The sequence below is a fragment of the Lagenorhynchus albirostris genome, chromosome 21, assembly GCF_949774975.1.
Source record: "Lagenorhynchus albirostris chromosome 21, mLagAlb1.1, whole genome shotgun sequence".
Taxonomy (NCBI): Eukaryota; Metazoa; Chordata; class Mammalia; order Artiodactyla; family Delphinidae; genus Lagenorhynchus; species Lagenorhynchus albirostris.
Window position 1 is genome coordinate 7,603,577 of NC_083115.1, and position 21,966 is coordinate 7,625,542.

A 21,966-nucleotide genomic window follows, 5' to 3' on the forward strand; every position below is an offset into this window, starting at 1 on the left:
CTGTTGGGGAAGCCAGTTTGGAGCAAAAGTAACATCTGTTCATTTTAAATGGCAAGAGATGACACAGCATGGTGACGAGGGGCTGCTGTTTATAACCGAGGTGGGGTGGGAGCCGGCACATCTCACGTGGGATTCTGGGTAGTTTCTGGGGCTGAGGGAGGACATGATGTGTCTGTCCTCGGAGCAAAAGGGTCAGGGGACTTCTCAAACTGCTCCATGTCTGAGTGGCCAGTTGGCTCTAAGAGTATGTATGTCACTCTTGAGAGGCAAAGAGGGTACCACACAGGGATAGGAGACTCAGATTCCACACGGGGAGCATCTTAGAACGTCTTCCTTTCTGACTCAGAACAAATGGAGAAAAATAATCCTTACAAAAACATGAGATATTGGACCTTCTCATCTACTGAGACTTACCAATATTTTTTCTTTTGCCAAGTATTTTCTTGTGATGAAGTAATCTCATTTATTAGTAAATAACAAAATAACCCTCAGTTCCAAACTTCCCACCCATATTAGTCCGTCGATGTGCTATCTCAAATTGAAACCCAAACCATATTAAACCCTTTTCCTCTGGGGCCTGACAAAACGGTTTCAAGTATGATATTTTTGAAAATGTTGCAATTGCAGGCCATAGCGTATTAGCCTCTATTGTTTTTCCATTTTCATAATTTGTAACAATGCCAGCAGGAAATCTATAACCTTGACTTCTCCCACCTCCTTGTTCTGATGCTCTAAGAAGCCAAAATCATAGAGGAGGAGGTTTAAAATGAGATGAAATGACCTTATAGATCGAAAGGCACCTTGATGAGGCATTTTTTTCATGTTTGAGGCTCTTGTGCTAAGACACAGACATAATAAGAAGCTGAGGTTTGTAACAGAACTGCATTGAACTCTACAGGTACCAGCCTTACCCTGGGTTATGGTTTTCCCCAGGCAAGAAGCGGGATTGAAGAACCCTCTCACATCTGCAAAGAGTTTGGAGCCAGACACCAGATACCTGAAAAAGCGTATCTCTGAGTCTCATGGCTGTTTTGTCTTACCTTCTGGAGTTGGCTACTTTTTTTTTTTTTTTTTTTTTTTTTTTTTTTTTACACGGTATGCGGGCCTCTCACTGCTGTGGCCTCTCCCGTTGCGGAGCACAGGCTCCGCACGCGCAGGCTCAGCAGCCACGGCTCACAGGCCCAGCCGCTCCGCGGCATGTGGGATCTTCCTGGACCGGGGCACGAACCCGCGTCCCCTGCATCGGCAGGCGGACTCTCAACCACTGCGCCACCAGGGAAGCCCCCTGGCTACTTTTAAGAGTAAAGCCAAGAAGCAAAAAACATTTCCTAGAGTTAGACTCAAGTCTAAAATGCTTGATTACCATAATATATATACATATGACAGAGTCCACGGTTGAAGAAAAGTTGGCAGCCAACTTGATTCAAGTTTGATCGGGGACAGTCCCCCAGTGACCCCAAGTTCTTCTTTGGATGTCCTTCGAGGTCCCTGATCTGCTCTACGTATGCCATTCTATTTAAGCCTCACAGTTCACCTTGCTGGGGCTCCATCCATATTTGTTCAAGAAGGGATGTCACTAAGACAACAGAGCAGCAGTGTACGGTGTAGCCTCACCATGAATATGGGGGAGAGTAGAATTTTAATAAAGGGTTTCTGCTTGTATCACTAGTTTTGTGAATTCTTGGTCAAAGAAAATGGTAAAGTAACTTTGGAAAGGTTACATCCTCTCCTAGAAATTCACAGTGCAAGTACATCCTGAGAAGCGTCACCCTAACGAGATGTGTTTCAACTTGTACAAGTCAGCCTTCCCCAAATGTTCAGGTCAGGGACCCACTCCTCTCACATGCTGCCTGGTGCTCTATGGAACTCACTGGTGTCCTGTACCAAGGTAAGAGGAAACAACTGGCTTCTAGAACGATACTCACTGCATTTACTGAGTCCCTTCCATAAGCCAAGGGTTTATGACCCATGTTATTCCAGGTGGTTACATCCTTACAAGAACCCCCTGAGATAGATGTTAGTATCCCCCCTTTATAGCTGTAAGAATGGAGGCTGAGAGAGAATAAGTGATTAACTAGGTCCTACAGCAATTCTGGATTCAAGTCTATCTGATTTCAAAGCCCCTGAAGTCGTGCACAAAGCTGCCTCTTACACTATTGCATAGTCTCTATTTTTCAAGTGTTAGGGTCAAAGACACTGATATCTTATGATTTGATGGAAATACAGTTCTAGTTTCTTACACACTACAAAGATCAGCTCTTGGGCTTCCCTGGTGGCGCAGTGGTTAAGAATCCACCTGCCAATGCAGGGGACATGGGTTCGAGCCCTGGTCCGGGAAGATCCCACATGCCACGGAGCAACTAAGCCCGTGCGCCACAACTACTGAGCGTGCACTCTAGAGCCCGCGAGCCACAACTGAGCCTGCATGCCACAACTACTGAAGCCCGCGTGCCTAGAGCCCGTGCTCCTCGATAAGAGAAGCCACCGCAATGTGAAGCCCGCGCACCGCAACGAAGAGTAGCCCCCGCTCACCGCAACGAGAGAAAGCCCACGCGCAGCAACAAAGACCCAACGCAGCCCAAAATAAAAATAAAATAAATTTTTAAAAAGATCAGTTCTTCACTGGATGTATTTCTAATTAAATCCTATATACTAAGCTCTATAACCACATTGAGAGGATGTGTTCTCATCTGAGGTCAACCAGACTCAGACCCAGACCTGAAGCCGAGGTACCAGAAGTGAGTGGTAAGCAGTCACGCGTCCTGTCTCTCCCGGCCATCTCCCAATTTCTAGTCTGCTTGGGTTCCTGCTTCGCCATCCTGTCCCCACTCTATCACTGCCAAGCAGTGAGACTTCTTGTCGTGTGCTGCAGGTGCTACTGACAAGCAGTAAACAGAGATAAAAGTGACAATATTGACCACGAGGGTCAAGGTAGAAAACTTCATCTATGGAAGCGAGACAATTTCATTTTGTAAAATAAAAGCCATCCGTCTCACCCCCATCTCCCAATCAGGAATAGAGTGGTTCAGATAAGAGAATTAAATGACTCCGTGTTTTAAAAATGAATATTGCTGTAGTTTGACATGATACATTTTCTTTCCCCACAACAAAAGACCGCCTTAACTTGGCAACAGCAGAGTCATTTAGGCTGGGAATTTCATTTTTTCCCTGCCTAACTGGCCCATCAGAGATCCTTGAAAATCCTTTTACTTCTTTAAAATAGAAGCCACAAAAATAACTCCACCTAATAAGTGGTGTAATAAATATGTCTGGTATAGTCGTTGGCCCTTAGCCTTGAATAAGCAGTACTTTAGTTAACTAAATATACATCCCCAAAGCAGGCTGGTTAAAATAGAAAGTTGGGTGATCTGAGATAAAATAACTTGTTAGGCTCACTACATATCAAAGATTTAAATGAGATGCCTCATATAAAATGTCGGTAGGAGTAAATCGAGACCCATTGATCCTCACAGCAGCCAAGGTCTCAGGCACACTCCTCCATCGAACCTGGTGTCCTAAGGAGTGAAGACAATTTGGTAGCGGCTCCCAGTGCCAAGAGCTACCCTCACACAGGACCAAAGAGCGCCAGGGTCTTGCGTGAATGTAGTCTGTGGTCCTGGGGACGCAGTGTTGGGGGGCCCTATGCCGCTGACCTTGACGGACTGTTTTGAAGTTGAAGGTCTGGAAGCCACCTGTCAATGCAGAAGAGTCGATGACGTCCACGCCGTAGTCACTCTGGCTCCGTCTGTAAAGTGTGATGCCGACGACCAGGACTGTGACGGCCACGACCGCAGCGCCCAAGCCTGAGTACAAAGCTATGTCGCTGGCATTCTCAATGCCTGAAAGACACGAGAGAAATTCTAAATGGCCAACATGGGCACAGGGCCAAAGACCCACCCCGGGACACAGAACGAAATGCTATCGGAATTTTGGGAGATACTGATCAGACGAAATGACAAATGTAGCTAGCTGCGAGCTGGACTCTCTTTCACACGATAATCATGTTTCTAGAAGACCTTGTATAAATCAAAGGGATGCTAGTCAAATAACGTAACTGCATTAAGGTAGCTCACCACATAATGGAATCTGGAACAGAATCAATTTTGCAAAGAATATATTTTTCAAGGAAAAACAGGCAACTCCTTAATTTGCTTGTTTTAGGACGTCCTATTGCCCTGCCAAGTATTTTTTTATATTTTATTTTTGTTGGAAGACACGAGACCCACGTACAATGACAAAATACAGGTGAATTGCTCTGCTTGTCTATGACCTGGGGCGCATGCATTCACAGAGAGCGGTCTAGGGTGAGAGGATTACGCATAGTCTATGAGTCGAGAGAGGAGACCAGAGCTCACAAGTATGAACCTGAGCTTTGGCACGTCACTCAGTTCATCAGAATAGTGACAGACATCAGGGTATTTACAATCATTATGAGCGACTTTCTGTTGTGAGATATGAAAAGGGTTTGGTCCCAGGCGCTCTTATGTCCACGGTAAATGTTTTCTGGTACCAATTAAATGCTCGACTCTAATACTTTTTTTTGTGGAAGAGGACTGGTCTCTAAGAGGACACATGCTGTTTCTCCCATACCTCTCCTACTCCATCCTATTGAATGCATGGGCAAAGCAAAAATAAAAGCGTTAGTTTGAATTTAGATTGTGGGTGTCTCCCCATACCCCAAGGTAAGCTGTAGCTGCTTCCCAACCCTTTTGCTAGATGTACACTGGGTGTGGTTCATTCCGGAAGAGATTCATAACAGCTACTGCAACTCAGCATGACATTTACCCAAGACCACATAATCTTAAAAACGTGTAAAAATGGAAGGTGGCAAGTACTAACTACATGATTGATTTCCCTACAGATTATGCAGTAGGTATACTTAAGAGGTCCAAAAGTAATTACTATGTCACCCCTTTTGGGCTTAGCAGATAAAATAAACCCATCATATATTTACCTGGTAATTGCACGACACTCACTCTGCATTCACTGCACCCTAATACGGTACTTACGTTACCGACTGAGTAATACTAACCATACAAGTCCATTTATTTTCAACGAAGTTAGTGGGCTATAAAAGAAGGTGCTACCAAATTAAAGAGGGAACAAGGAAATCAAGCAGAACCGGTTCAGTAACAGGGCGGTCAACACATAAAAATAATTCGTGAGGAGAAGAACACAGTCATCCCGAAGAACAGTAACTGAAAGGTCAGAGGATTATCAGACACTTTTCGTAACCACAACAGCCTGAGAGGTATGGAGAAACAGGGTGTGATTTAGGCTTTAGTTCAACTTCATGATGGACCAAATGGGAGAGGGAGAGGGATGGGGCATTGGTGGTGGTCTTCCCTAGACACCCAGAACCATGGGGATGATGATCGATACCAACCCCAAATGTCTACCTATGTCACGTGGGGAGAAAGGACGGCAGCTATCACCCCACTTACAGTCTCACCCTCCCTCTACTCAATTAAGTTCCTTGGAGGGAATCGTTAGAGCAGGGAGAGGACACAGAACACCACAGGTGCAGCAAGCCAGGGTACCAGGAGCAGTGAGAGAACTTTGGATTGGAACCAATTAGCCTTCCCCCACCCCTCCCCTCCAGGTCCTTGGGCGCTGCTGACTGATGACCACCACCTTAAAAGGTGTATCTGGGGAGAAGACACCTGCTCGGCAACTGAGCACACAGAGCAAGAGTCTGACAGTGGCCTGAACGCAGCTGCTCTCTTGCAGAGTCGGCGAAGTAGACACAAAGGCATCTTTAGCTTCCCAGGTACTAAAATAGGACCAGGAGCCGGAGGATGACCAGGGTGAAAGTACTTCTGCTGAAAATGGACATCACTGGACACGAAATCCTGAAACAAAACTAAGTAGCAGGAACAAGCTGGCTTTGTTCCGCTGGATTCCTATCTTGTTCTTTATGTGTCCACCCTCTTGCTACCTAGGTAACCAGAATTCTCTGCCCTCCGGATACAAGTCCTGCTTTAGGAAAGGACCCTACTTATGCCTTCAGACGGAGGTATGGATGTTGGATATAGCTCATTGTGTTTCCTCTTCCAGGAATATGTGCAGAATGTATTTGACTTAAGAGAATGAAATACTGAATTACAGAATTTTAAAAAATGAATACAGGGACTTTGGGGATAGGGTAGGGAAAGAAGGGAGAGAGGTTTGTTCAGAGAGCACTGCTTCCTATGAGGCTCACCCTGGCACTTGGCGGGACAGTCTGATCTAAAAGCAGAAGTCCGTGGACTCCTACAGAAAGATAAGCAAAGGGGGATTTATTTTACAAGAACAATCTGTCCGGGGAATTCGCAGGTTCAGGATCTAATAATTTCATTCAGTCAACATAACACTTGTGAAGGCTCAACCACGCAGCGGAAATGATACAGGGGTGAATTAACATGGGGTCCATATTCTCAGTTGTTTCTTGTTTAAAACTGGTAAAAGACAAGGTGGTGATGGGACCCTGGTATCCAGGTGCAGCTGCAGAGGTAGACACAAGTCATCAAAGACACGTGTGTGCGTCTCAAGAGATGTAGTCAGTCATCCTTATAGCTCCAATTCTTCTAAAGTTGGGTCACCCTGCTTCTTTTTCCTCTTTTTTTTTTTTCTCTTCTCTATCTATCTGCTTTCACTTCACCTCATTCTTTCTTCTTTTCTTTTCCCCCTCTGCCCCACCATTTTCTAATCTATTTCTTCAGGACAGTAGAGTGGGTTTCCCTATAAGGGTTCCTGTGTGCTCACAAACGTAATTGATTCCCTTTTCATGTGTGTGCAGGACAGGCCCCAGGAGAACCTGAGGTTTAGTTCCACGCTTTTCACCAGAGTCTCATGGGAGAAGGGGAAGGCTGGGTGTAGGTGTCTGTGAGCACATGGGCACTTAGAGGGGTGCCACTGCAGAATCACCCCAAGAGTGAGTGCGTGCGCGTACGTGTGCACATGAGCACACACTCAGCTCTCGTCAGAACATCAGAAGCCACTGCTGGCTCCTTCCCAGGGGAGCTGCTCCAGTCACACGCCCACAAGGTGCAGCCTCTTCCCAGGACTGGAAAGCTTTCTCTACGTCCAGCCCTGCGCTCCTGCACTCCACACTGCCTACACCCCAGATTCAACGGTCATTAACCTACCGGCTAGGTGGACCTCTGCTAGCGAAAAGCCCCATTCACCTTTCAGATTATAATGACGGGTCATTGCCCTGTACCCCCCATACCACTAGGCATCTAGGCCCTACCCAACTCTGTCTACCCATCTGTCAGGTGTCAGCACAGGGCCTCGTCCTCCAAGAAAGTTCTCCAATCCAGCCAACCCTGCCAACCCATGGTTTTCTAAACTCTTCTATCACTTACGGTCCCTAGAACTCTTTTTGGATCTTCTGATGGTTAATGATCTGACTGCCAGCGCATTCTGTATAACTGCTTTACGTTCTTCACAAGCAGTTCTAACTCTATCATTTCCCACAGAAACTTGCGTCGAATCATTGTGCGACTGTTTGTTGATCGCTTGCCTGGTCTCAGACTGCGGGAAGAGAAGTAGGAAAGAGATCCCGGTCTGAGGTGGATTGTAGAAGCCCTGCCCCAGAGACCCTCTTTTTCCTTTACGTCCACACACATACATGTCTATACCTGTCTGCTTGCTCTCACACTCATGTGGTGCTGGTTTGTTTCCTCCAAGTGATTTTGAACAAAAGCCTTGATACCCCCTGACCGATCAGGCTATTTTGTGGGCATAGGGTACTCTTCTCTGAATTTCTGTTTCCCTATCAACGTGTGATTGATGTCTTTCCTGTGTCTTCATCCCTATTTTCCTCTCTCCGAGAGCTGCGAAAGTTTTAGGCCAAGCTCAGAAGGAGACAACGTGTGGTAGAAAAACTTGTGTGTAATCTATAGGCTAAAGAAAACAAAAAGAAAAAAACAAGGACTGGGAAATCTCTTATATTCCAAGTTACTCAGAAACTACAGAGGAATCTGTTCATTGCTGGAAGGAGTGTTGAAGCATCTACAGAGAAAGGCTACAAAGATTAATAGTTGGAAACTAGGACCCTGGAAAGGAAATGTTTACGGGTCCATTTGGCCTGGAGAAAGGAGAACTAGAAAGTGGCCTGTGCGGGGCTCTTTCACGCGTGAAGCGTTGCTCTAAGAAGAGGCCACAGTAGGTGCCCAGTGAACCTTCATTTTACAATGAAGCTAGTAACGAGCTCTCCACCAGCTCTAACAAGGGCTGAAAAGGAGGACATGGCCTTTTGTTATAGCACTTGGGACTCTGCTTAGATATTAAAATGACCTTTTCTACAAGGAGGGTTAAAAAAAGCCACACTGTATTTCTGAGGGAGCTTATGAAATCTCCTTTCAGAGGCTCTCAGAACCGGCGTCACTTGACAGTAGCCTGCGGTTATTTCATTTTTGGGCAAAGTTGGCGAGAAAGGCTAAGTGACCTTTCAAAGCCCCTTCGAACTTCAGAGTTCAAGGACTGGGTATTAGCAAGTTCCTGTCTTCATGAGTTATAATCACACCTAGTCATTCAGTGACTTATGTCCCCAAAGGAATAAAGCGAAGGGCTCTTTACTTAGCTTGCCTTCCCCTCTCCACAGGATTCTCACTGGAAGAACATATTAATGCCACTTAGTTATGGAAATTTAGCTCAATTCCCATGTTATGAGGTTAACTACGTATCAGATTAGAATCTATTTCACAGGATCAGATAGGTACATCAAATGAACAAAGGAGCACAACAAAATGCCTTTCAAGACATATAGTTAGGGAGTTGGGGACTGACATGTACACACTGCTATATTTAAAATGGATAACCAACAACGACCTACTGTATAGCACAGGGAACTCTGCTCAATATTCTGTAATAACCTAAATGGGAAAAGAATTTGAAAAAGAATAGATCCATGTATATGTATAACTGAATCACTTTGCTGTACACCTGAAACTATCACAACATTGTTAATCAACTATACTCCAATGTAAAATAAAAAGTTAAAAACAATATGCTAGGGCTTCCCTGGTGGCGCAGTGGTTGAGAGTCCGCCTGCCGATGCAGGGGACGCGGGTTCGTGCCCCGGTCCGGGAAGATCCCACATGCCGTGGAGCGGCTGGGCCCGTGAGCCATGGCCCCTGAGCCTGCGCGTCCGGAGCCTGTGCTCCGCAACGGGAGAGGCCACAACAGTGAGAAGCCCGCGTACCGCAAAAGAAAAAAAAAAAAAAGCGATTCTGTTTTATCTCATTAGATATTATAAAATGACCACTGCTCCCGTTTCAGGGAAAAAAACACCTCAGCAACTTGAATTGGTATACATGTGAGGCAGTGAATTACTAAGGAATTAACACAAATATTCACAAAGAGAGGGCTGAGAGAGGCAAAATAAATAGGCTAAAGAACCAGCTGCTGTGCTGGGCTCCCGGGAAACAGCCATCTCTGGACCAGTCCCTCCTCATCCCAGCACAGGCAGTGCTACGTAGATACAGAGTGATGTACCCAAGTATTTAATTGCAGGCGGAAACCTAACAGAAGTTATTGTTCGAGTTGTTTATACTTGCTGTCATTGAGAAGCACCATTTTTTTCTTTAACACATCAGAAAATAGCTTTTAAATGGTCAGCTATGGTCAACCATGGTAAGCAATTCCGATTATATCTGCATTGCTTCGACTCTCAAAATCCCGTCACCAATCACCATCTCGCTTTTCCAACTTGCCATCCTCCAAAACCTCGGTATTGTTGTCATTAATAACAACAGCAGCACATTCTTAAACAGCACCTACTACGTGCAAGGCACTGTTCTACTACTTTACACTTATTAACTCATTTTAATCCTTCCAACAACCTTGTAAAAATGCGCCCATTTAAATGGGTAAACTGAGGCCAGAAAATCACTTGCCTTGCCCAAAGCCTCACGATTGGTAAGTAGCAGAGCTGGGATTCAATCCCAGGCAGTTGGCCCCAGAATCGATTCTCTGGCTCATTCTCTGTTCAGCTGTTAACCTCTGTCCCGGTCACACTGCCCGATACTGAAACCGTGCACCAGCCCCTGTGTCCTCGTCTTCTGAAGTAAAAGTTCGACTCCAAAGTTAATGATTGGGCAACGTTAAGATGGAGAATTAAAGACTAGCTGTTGGGCTGGGGAACTGGTAACAATTTAGATGATAATTCTGCCACATAGCAGAACTCCCAGTTCCCTGAAAGATACAGATAAAGGCCTGACACACATTCCTAAATTGCTTTTCTAGGAAGTAGACCACCACCAGATGAAGACTGCTGCCCACAAGAACACAGACCCTAGACCGGTTGAAACCAGAAGGTTGATGATGCTGACTCCCAATGACCTCACCACCAGCCGATCCGAAGGACGTCCACGAGCTGATCACGCCCTGCTCCTTGAACCATTACTCTAAAACTCCTCACTGCCCCCTCCAGGGCAGGACACACAGGCTTGAGGGCGTTAGCCCGCTGTGGTCCCTTTTGCCTGCCAAAGCAACAAGGCTCGCTCTTTCTATTTCATCCCAAACTCTGTCTCTGAGATTTCATCCGGCACCAGTGTACACAGGCCGAATTTCGGCAATACCACCTCTTGCTGGCAAGGGTAGCCCAGTAAAGGAGCACTAAGCTTGTGTTTGCTTCTCTGAGAGCTACAGGTGCGATCCCATTCTCATCCTCACAACCACGTCTATTGAGGTAGGTATTATATTTCCTCTTTCACGATGATGACTTAGGTGCAGATAAGATAGAGACTTGCTCAAGGCTTTGCCATGAGAGAATGGCCAAGGCAGCATTTGGACACCCATCTGGCTTCACTCCCAAATAGCTTAACCATTAAAGGGTGGCTCCCTGCACTGAGGTCAGCCTGCCCCGCTGGAGGAACTCACCAACTAGACTGGTGGGTATCACCAAAAATCCGATGCTTTGCAAACTCACCGGGGCCTTCCTTGCAGCCGAATAATTATTGTCTTCATGTCCTATGACCAAATAACGCTTTTCATCAACACAGTTACTCTGAACTTTGTTTCCTTTCTTCAACACCGCCGCTTCTCACTAGCCCCTTTTCTAGTTGAAAAAACAGAGGCCCTCCTATGTGAGTTCCCTCCTCCACAACTCAGAATTCCTCTGCTCCTTCCCACATTTTTCCTTTCCTTTTCCCTGTTCCCTGAACAGCTGCTCCTCTGTGTCAGGCCAGCTCCGATCCGCCCTCTCCTGCGTCCGCGGGGGCCTGGCTTCGTTCATTATTCCCTTTCGGCCTTGCATCTTTCAACTCTGCCTCCACACATGAGCCTTGCCTTCTGCCTGCAGACACAGCCTGGTCTCCCTAATCACCTCCCGCCCAAATCCTTCTCCCGACTCTCTGATAAACCTTGCAAAGATGCAGTATCTTTTCACATCCACGAAATCCTTAGCTCTTTGTTGAAAAGAACTTAAAGCATTTTTTTTTTTTTTTTTTTTTTTTTTTTTTGCGGTACGCGGGCCTCTCACCGCTGTGGCCTCTCCCGTTGCGGAGCACAGGCTCCGGACGCGCAGGCTCAGCGGCCATGGCTCACGGGCCTAGCCGCTCCGCGGCATGTGGGATCCTCTCAGACCGGGGCACGAACCCGTGTCCCCTGCATCGGCAGGCGGACTCTCAACCACTGCGCCACCAGGGAAGCCCAAAGCATTTGTTCTTAACATTAAACCTTTCGTGATCCATGTTCCATAATTTCCCTAACCACTTAACCTCTGTCCTGCTGAAACAAAAGAATAAATAGAATACACGCATATGATGAGAAAATGTTTTAGGAACTATAAAAAGTTACACTACACCAAGAGAAAATTTATCCTCCAACTAAGCCAGACAGAGAAAGACATATAATACCATATGATATCACTTATATGTGGAATCTAAAAAAAAAAAAAAAGGATACAAATGAACTTATATACCAAAGAGAAATAAACCCACAGACATAGAAAACAAATTTATGGTTACCAAAGGGGGAAGGGGAGGAGGGATAAATAAATTAGCAGTTTGGGATTAACATATACACACTACTACATATAAAACAGATAACCAACAAGGACCTACTGTATAGCACAGGGAACTCTACTCAATATTTTGAAATAACCTATAAGGGAAAAGAATATGAAAAAACCCCGATATATATGTATATATAACTGAATCACTTTGCTGTCCACCTGAAATTAATACAACATTGTAAATGAACTATACTCCAATAAAAAAAATAAATAAAATTGAAAAAAATAAAAGTAACCATTCTTGATAGTATCTTTCTTTGAGATCTTTCAGGGAAAAAAAAGTAAATTTCCTTTTTTTTTTTTTTTTTTTACCATTTTTACTCGAAAAATTCTATTATCCTTATATTTCTAAATTATATTTCCTTTCCTGTATGTTGCTCTTTGCCCCCACCATGTACAGTATCTTGTAGATCTTTCCTCTATCAGAACCTACAGACCTGCTTCACTTCTTTTTACACGTGTCTAAGCCCATTGCCAGGCTGTATAATGGTGTTAACTCGTTCACTATTTCTGTCTTATTTGGTTGTTCTCTTCCCCTTTTAGAGTCTGGCTCTTGCACAAACCACTGTTTCCTCTTGAAGACTGGTCTCAAACACTCCATTAGTAGTAATGTTCTTTTTCTTATTCTTTTCCACTGCTCTGCAGTAGAAACACAAGAATAGCCAGCCCTCCCTCTAGGGGAAAGAAAAAGTCCCTTAACTTTGATTCTCCTCACATCTCTTTTCTTATTGTTTAGGAACTACCCTTCCTTCTCAAAGTTCTATAAAAGATCTTTAAAGCTCAGTTCTTGGCCCCTCTTGCTCATCTAATCGGATCATCACTCACACGCAGACAGCGCTAACTATTCCTCCGATGACAAACAGTCTCAAACCAAGATCTCCTGCCTCATCGCGTATGTGAAGACCTCATCCAACATCTCCTCCGGCTCGATGGATAATACCATCACGCAACTATGTGTTGCGTTAACATCTCAAATTTGTCATCTGACTGATGAATTCACCATTCTTATCTCCTCAGATACTTTCTTTTCTTGAATTCCCTTTCTCTAGTAATGACATCACCAGAGACCAGGCTTGAGACGGAGAGTCATCTTTCCTCTTCTTTCCATCGACCCCTTCCCCAGACCACTGACACGCCTTACTGATCGGATCCCCAGTGCCTCCCACATCTCCGTTTCAACAGGAGGCACCCACGTTGCACAGTCTCATCTTACCTGGTGCCGAGGCCCCAGTCTTCGTTCACTCTGGACCACTTTACACATGGATTACTCTCTGCAAACACGGTTCTGGCACTGACCTTTCAATAACTCTCTAGTAGGTGTTGAGTTCACTCCAACAGGGACTTTCCTTACAGCTCAAGACACTTTCTGCTCTGCCCCATTCTATCTTTCAACTGCTTTTGCCCATCTCTCATCCGTAGGGACCCTACTCTTTGGCTAAATCTGGCTACAGGCATAACTCAAAGATACCACTACAACAAAGCAAATATCGTAATACAGTGAGTCACACAAATTGTTTGCTTTTCCAGTTAAAAGTTATGTTTACACTATACTGTAGTCTGTTAAGCGTGCAATAGTATTATGTCTGAACAAAACAATGGATATACCTTAACTAGAAAATACTTTATTGCTAAAACATGGTAGCCATCATCTGACAACACAAGGTGGCCACAAACCTTCAATTTGTAAAAAGAAAAAAAAAAATAAAGCAGTATCTGCGAAGCTCAAGAAAGCAAAACACAATAAAATGAGGTCTGCCCATATCCACTTTTTTCAAGTAGAACTTGTACTTCAGTAGACTTCTTTTCGTGCAGACTTTTTGCTTTCACTGAAAGGCTCTCTCCTCTAATATTTGTTTTAATTCTAACCGTCCTTCCAAGACTGACAGTAAAGATAATCTATTCTATAAAAAATATTTCTTTTAATTAATTAATCAATTAACTAATTTATTTATTTTTTGCTGTGTTGGGTCTTCGTTGCCACAAGCGGGCTTTCTCTAGTTGCGGTGAGTGGTGGCTACTCTTCGTTGCGGTGCGCGGGCTTCTCATTGCAGTGGCTTCTCTTATCAAGGAGCACGGGCTCTAGGTGCACGGGCTTCAGTAGTTTTGGCATGCGGGCTTCAGTAGTTGTGGCTCGCGGGCTCTAGAGCGCAGGCTCAGTAGTTGTGGTGCATGGGCTTAGTTGCTCCGCGGCATGTGGGACCTTCCCGGACCAGGGCTCGAACCCGTGTCCCCTGCATTGGCAGGCGGATTCTCAACCACTGCGCCACCAGGGAAGCCCCCAAAATATTTTTTGATAATGCACATTCACGTGTTTTATTCTTCCTTCTAAGTTGCCAGATCAAGCAAATACAAATATGACACAGTTAAATTTGAATTTCAGATCAAGAATGAATAACTTTAGTAGAAGTATTTCTCATGCCATATTTGGGACATGCTTATGCTAAAATGTATTCAATGTTGATCTGAAATTCAAATGTAACTAAGGGTTCTGTATTTTATCTGGTAAGTCTACCTTCAGACTGCAAAAAGAACTGTGTTTTTTCCCGTCAGATACGAAGACCAAGGTAAAACGAGAAATAGAGTCAAAAAGCAGGATTTGAACTCCTGTCCTTGAGAAAATGACTTCACTTTCATTTTCTATTCTGGAAATTAAAGATATAAGCTCTAACTTTGAATACACTAACACGTGGAAAGATGGGGCCTGTGAATTCACATTTTTAGCGAGTGCCCTGGGTTCCTCTGATGCTGATGAACATTTTGGTCCGTCACTTATTCACTGTGTCTGTGCTTAGTTCCGAAGTATTGAATGAACGAAATCCCATCACGTCCAGTAAGGTCAATGATATTCTTGAAAATGGTAATAAGAAAAGGTATACACTTACAATGGAATAAAAATTAGGTAATAAAAAGATTGAACGTAGTAAGAAAATTATAAATGTTGCACATATGCATGGGTTGAATTGATTCGCAGTAGGAGTGATTCTGAAGGACAAAGCAAGTCACGCAATTTGTGGGAAGTGCTGTTTATGTAATGGAAAATAATCAGCAGGAGATGAAGAAAAATGCTGGGTAAAATAGAAAAAAAATGTGCTTTACATCATGGCTAGAAGATTAGCATTGATGCCAGTTGCCTCATGTTAGTTTAGAAGAATCTAGAAGTCTATTGAGAACTTAAAGATATTATGGTTCAAAGTCGCAGATCGTTCTATGGGTTCAAGGTACCATTCAGGTCTACACAGCCTGAAAGAGAATGGTCCAAATTACCAGTGCAGACTGTGCGTCTTCTGAGGAGTTCCCTAACCCTATGAGGATCATAAAGAATGTGTATTCCCAGAACCCACATCGTTCCACTATGGATGAAAGCAGTGCACTTGGGGAAAAGATGCAGAAGGGAGCGTTAGTAAGGAGACGAGAAATACCTAATTTTCAGATGTAAGGACACATTTGGGTCATTCTTTGATAGAAATGATTCTGGGAAGCAGCCAGGTTGGACTTTAACCTAGCACCTGACACAGAAGAGATGATTATTAAAAACTACCTGGCACAGAATAGATGATTATTAAAAACTATCTCCTTACTTCCCCTCTTCTCAAATCCTTGATTATCTTCTACCTTGTATTGAAGTTGTGGGGAAGAAGCCTTTCTTACTGTTTCCTTCACACTTCACCGGGCCAGGACTATTTATATAGAATAATTGTGCAATAAATATCTACTACATGAATGAGTTAAAATAAATATAAAGAAGCAAAGTCTTTATTTTCACCTTAACAATAAAGGGCTCCGTGCAGAGTTAGCAGGAAGATGTAAGACCATAATAACAAGTATGAATTGAACATCTAATACATGCTAGGCACAGTGGTAAACGCCACAAGCATAAGGGTGAACAAGATCCTATACCATCTACCAGATGGCAGGAATTATGTCTAGCAGAGAGGGAATCCAGCCTGGGATAAAGGCAATGAACATATGGTGTAGAAATAGGGAAACTGCTTGATATTGAGCCAATTACAGGAGTAACTAACTCAGACTTGGGGGCTGGGGGGAAGATGGTGAATGCTTTGCAGACGTGAGACCCAAGCCAAAACTTGGAGGAAGGACAAATTCAACAGGTTAAGATTAGGGGGAGAGAAAGTTTTCTGGCAGAAGTAACAGAACGTATAAGGAACTTTATGCCAACAGGGGCCCAGGGTATTCAGACAACTAAGAATCTTTGTTTGGCTGAAGAATACGAGAAACGGTGAGAGGGTAGGAAGGAAAATACCTAATGGTTCAGGGGCTTGAGAGAAGCTGATACGCTTAAGGAAAGCCATCTCAGACCAGATCACAAACATTAAGTACTTTGGACTTTATCTTAAAAATAATGGTCAGCTAACGAAAAGGCTTGAACACAGAGGTCATGTGACCAGAAATGATGTTTTCAAAAGATCAGATAAATTGATGTCAGCCAAGATTGGATATAGGAAGCAATGGTAGAAATCCTGGTTAGGAAGAAAGGTGGCCTGAACTTTAAAACATTTTTGTCTGGGACACCCTTTTCTTTTCACTTGGTTTTTCTCTTACTACAACTGGCTGTTACTTTTCTGTCTCCTCTGCAGTGACTTCTGACCTTCTCTACGTCTAAATGTTGATGTCCTCCAGCGCTGAGTCCTCAGATACCTTCTCTATTCACGCTCATTATTCGGTGATCTCATTCAGTCTAATGGCTTTAAGTATCATCTGGACAGTGACAAGCCCCAGATTTATGTCACCAGCCAGGACTCTCCTCTGACCTCCAGACTCATATGTTCAGCTGCCTGTTTAACCTCTCCATTTAGATGTTTAAGAAGTATCTCAAATCTAGCATTTATAAGACTGAACCCTTGAGTCTCCCTCCACATGTGGTAAACCAAGTTCTCCCCAGATCGGTGCTGGCAAGTCCATCCTTCTAGTTGCGTAGCCCAAATTCTGGAATCATCCCTAATGCTTTTCCTTCTCTCAAACTCTATATCCAATCCACCAGCAAATCCTTTTGACTCTGCCTTCAAAAGATATCTATCATGGATTATGGCCCGTTTCTACAATTTCCAATGCATTCTGTCTGGCCCAAGCCACAGTCATCTTGAATCTAGGTTATTATAATAGCCTGGGTATTGTAACAGCCTAGATTATTTTAATAGATTATTGTTACAATAGATCATTGTAACAGATTTTCTTGCTTCTGCTCCGGTTCCCTGTATGTTTACACTCAACACAGCAGGTAGAGTTTATCCTTGAAACTAGTCACTATGAATAAACCCCCTCAATGGCTTTCCATCTCGCTCACATGAAAGGTCAAAGTCGTTACAATGGCCTATGATACACGTGGCAGCTTTTCCCAGTGCCCCACTTCTTTGACCTGAGCTATTATGACTCTTCCCTTTGCCGCTCTGCTCCAGATACCTGCCCTAATTTTTCCTCGGATACAAGCTCCCGCCACACAGCCTTGGTATCCTGCTGTTCCCTTGGCCTGGAATGTTCTCCTCTCAGATATCTAGAATGTTTGTCCTTGTTTTTTTTCAGGTCTCTTCTTAAATGTGATTTTATTAGAGACCTTCTCTGAACACCTTATACAAAAAAGCAACACTCCCTCCATCCCCACCTGAGCCCCTCATCCTGCTTTACTCCTCTTCACAACACGTCACCACCTCCACAGCACTGAGCACTCTTATTTTCTGGTTTTTTCCATCTCCCCTCACTGTAAGCTTTGTGGGAGCAGAAACTGTATCTGTCTGGCTCAAGTGTTGATTCTCCACCACCTAGAACATGTCCTAACCCATGGGAAGCACTTGATGGATAGCTGCTGAATGAATGGAGGGATGATTGCGCAAGAGGGAAAATGGAGAAAGTCAGTGAACTTGATCTATGTAGGTGGCAGAATGGTTAGACGGTAGTGATTCATTGGATACTGAGCTGGAGAAGGGAGAGGAAAAAGACAGGGGTCTAGGAGGCTGTCCAAGTGTGGGACCCAGCTGAGTTAAAGGCATAGTATTCACTGAACTAGAGAAGATGGGAAGAGGCCTGGGTTAAAAACAGGGACAGAAAAGGACACATTCAATTTTGAAAAAGCTGAGATTCAGGTTATTGGGAGACATTCAACTGGCGAAGTCCTGGAGGTAACTGACTCTAGAACGATTAATGGGATTCGTGTGTAGCGTGCGTTTCTACTAGTCACAAAACAACTACGTGGAAAGGAGATGGAGAAAGAGTATGTTCTGAGTTATTTTCTAGGGGGAAGCTGAAGCCTTTTCATCCCTAAGGTGCACTTACTGAAGCAGTCGCTCCTTGGGGGCTCACAGCCCCTCAGATAGCCTCATCCCCAAGCCTCCAGGAGTCTGTCTGCACATGACCATCCATCTTTCAGCCTGACTCTGGGGGTACATGTTTGCCATTCGGAACCTACTATATTTTACTGCACTTCCTGACATTGTTACACAACATTTATTGAAAGCACATTTGCTGGTAATGAAGTTTCTATTAACTATGATTAAATCTCCTAAAACACCTGAAGATAATTTAAGACGTGCAGAAGCAGAAAATGAAACATTCGGTTTAGTACATTAGGAAACGTAATTGATTAAATTATCTCATTTACAATAAGTGCTTTCAGGAGCGATGCTGTGCACATATTTCCCCCCGTTTGTCATTAAGATTTGCCAACAGGCATCTTAAGATTTCACTTTCTTTTCACACCTCCCCGCAACTCAAAGCCGGATCCTCAGCCCGCCTCACACGGATCTGCCCGGGAGGCTCCGAGGAATGGTTTCCATCCAACCAGCCTGGCGGAGGCTCATGTGCACAGCTATATATAGGAACAGGTTGCTTCTCAATTATCTTCATAATTGACTTTGATTTTGCATCAGTGATGATTCACGGAATCTTCAGCGAAGCCCCTCTCTTTCAACGAACCACCGCAGCCCGCCTTCATATAACGCACTCCTAACCGTGCAGCCTCCAGAACCCGGAGCCGATGCCTCTGGGAGCCTTTTGCAATCACATCGATTCTGTTAAGGTTTTATTTTTAGGAAATCACAAATTAAAACAGTTTAAGCGATTCCGTGGCAGTATCCAGCAATTAAGCATGGTGTAGAGGAGCGAGAACCCCAAGCAAAACCTCATTCACGAGTCCCCGAGGACCTGAACTAGCCACAGTGGGGCTTATGGCTGGAATGTACCCAAATCTGTACCCAAATTAGAATGGCACAGGACTCACAAACTAAGCGTGAAATTAATGTTCAAAAAACACACATGCATTTCTGAGGAACTCTCCCATTGGCCGCCACATGGATACCCATAATCTTGCTCGGGCGGCACACGGGGGCCAGCGGAGGGTGAGGGCTCTGTGACCAGGAAGCCCTGGGGGACCACTTACTCCAGCAGTCCCTCTGAGGCCTTGGCCCAGACACAAGCCGAACACTCAGTGCCCCCTTTTCTCCTCCACCCTCACATGCGTGCGCACACGCACACCCCCCCATCAGGCTTCCCCACCTTCAGTCTTCCCATGAGTTCCAAATCCAGCATGCATGACTCCGGAGGGCTACTGCCTAAGTCCCAATAACGACTTTATGGGCAGCAGACAGCAGGGAAAACAAGAAGGTTTGTTTCTGTTGTTCTGTAAAGTTCTCAGGCTCCAGAAGTTATGGCATCTTTCTATCTCAAGCCTGCCTGAAGCAACATCTGAAGTATGAACATCACAGCTTTACTGCATCTTTCTCTCATGTCACCTGACCCCCATCCCAAGGCACCGATTTCTGTCTATTTTCACAGGGTCTTAATTCTTTCAAAGAAGGTGGTTAATCGAAGCTGTTAACTCTCCCATGCTATTTGAATTTTAATACCCTAGGATTTAAAAGATCAAAAGCCATTCATTTTCGACCAAAATAGGAGATACTGGTCAAGAATGTCTTTCACAAGCTTTACAAACCAAACTGGCTAGGGAGCTGTCTCTTTCTACCATTGCTAAGAGCTGCAATGCAGATGCCCTTCTATATGGACTCTGACGTCTATATGATACCGTGGTATACTTTACATATTTCTGAGAATCATTGGGGGAACATATTAAAATGTAGATTCTCAGGAGCTGCCCCTGCACTGGGTGTTCAAATTAATTTGTTCTATTATGAGGGGGGGCATATTTAACAAGCTCCCACCATAACTCAAGATTCTGATGCCTGTGGTCGCTTATCTAGGTTTCGAGATTTTTTTTTTTTTTTTTTTTTTTTTTTTTTTTTGCAGTACGCGGGCCTCTCACTGTCGCGGACTCTCCCATTATGGAGCACAGGCTCCAGACGCGCAGGCTCAGCATCCATGGCTCATGGGCCTACTCGCTCCGCGGCCTGTGGGATCTTCCCGGACCCGGGCACGAACCCGTGTCCCCTGCATCGGCAGGCGGACTCTCAACCACTGCGCCACCAGGGAAGCCCCTCGAGAACTATTTTTCTAAGAAAAATAGTTCTCAATCCAAGCTGCACATGGAAATCACCTGAGGAGCTTTTGATACTAGGGATTCCTGTGTTCTGAATCCCCTCTTCCCATTTTGATTTCACTGGGGTACAGCCTGGGAATCGGGATTTATAAACGGCCTCCGGTGGCCCTCAGTTTCAGCCGGGGCTGAGCACCCTGGGGTTGAACGCCGAGCTGCCAATCATTCAAGCTGTGCTCCGTCCCCCAGATCTACTGGATGCGTAAGATGGAGAGAATGCAAAGGCGTCTCCAGGAAGCAAGCCAGGGGACAGAGACCTCGAGCCAGCACCCACCCAGCAGGTTCAATTCCTGGCCTTTTCACTGTGGAATACTGGTTCTTCGTCTACCCAGTTGCCATGGATTTCAGGGTTCTTCTCTTAGGCGCCCCCTGCCCCTTCCTAGGTGGAGAGTCTTGTAATCAGGCTATTGCCCAAGGCTGCTCTCATGAAAGCCTGTACTGACAAATAGTTATTAATTTTAATGAGATAAATCTCCTCAGAAATAAGAGTCCTAGATGACATTTGCAGGTAAATGGACTGCTCTCAGCAGGCGGAATCAAGAGGAGAGATTTACTTTTACTCTGAAGGAGGGGAGGGGGTGTGCATATTTCTGTTCCATTTAAACCTCTGATATGTGACTCCAAACCCAATGAGAAGCCCCCCGAAAGCCCTGGATCTTTCGAAGGAACTTCAATTCTCTTTGGCTCCTAAACAAATACAACAGCAAAAATATAAGAATAAGTGATATTCACAAGAGGAAGAATAACTTACTTTGGGGTTTTATTTCATGAAGAGGTTTTTTATCTAAAAGAAAGAAAGAGAAAAAAAGAAAGTTGCATTTAATAATTTACACGGAACAGATATATTTCCTATATCCCTTTACGTCTACCTCCATAAAGGAAACATTTTCTCTCTTTCTGCAGACAATACGGGTTATGTTATTCATATTTATCCTTTTCATTCTAATTTTTAAAATTTTTCTCTTTTGCAATATTTTTCTAGGATGACTGCTTCATTCCTTCAAAAAAAAAAAAATCCCTCAGGCTTACTGGTTTCTTTCTCTTGCATCTGTTAGATTCTTATCGGCGTGATGAGAGCAGTGAGCTTGCCGCCTGTCCGTTTTTTATATACAGCCAGAAGACTGCTCAGGTAAGGGATGCTATTTCACTATATATGATGATAGAAAAATGAACCATGAATAAATATTTAAAGGGATCCTGCATTGGTTTGCAGTTATCATGGTCTGGATAAAATGTTCCAAACTCTGCTTTTCTTCCGTTCTCGTTGGGTATAGGTGCTACGGTATTGCAAGCGTGTTGAAGGTTTATTTTGAAGAAATCACACTTTTTTGTTTCAGATCTTGATCATCTGTTAAAATGTGGATGATCTCTCTTAATGGAAAGGTGTCCTTTTTAATCATGCTATTGAGAAGGGCAGCGGTCAGATGAGATGGATACAGAGAAAAGACACTTGGTCTTTTCTAAAGCA

The 21,966-nt window shown here is 44.3% G+C and overlaps 1 protein-coding gene across 2 annotated transcripts in view; it reads right to left on the bottom strand.

The window, feature by feature from the left end:
* The window catches only part of UNC5D (unc-5 netrin receptor D), a 603,667-nt gene that overhangs the window by 74,104 nt on the left and 507,597 nt on the right, over positions 1–21,966 (bottom strand). Inside the window, exons 8-9 of one of the 2 annotated variants that reach the window (XM_060136403.1) lie at positions 21,250–21,282; positions 3,654–3,839 (exon numbers count right to left, since the gene is read on the bottom strand). In XM_060136403.1, coding sequence (XP_059992386.1) covers positions 3,654–3,839; positions 21,250–21,282 — 219 coding nt within the window. The remainder of the gene's footprint in view (positions 1–3,653; positions 3,840–21,249; positions 21,283–21,966) is intronic. The other variant, XM_060136404.1, reaches the window with a different exon arrangement.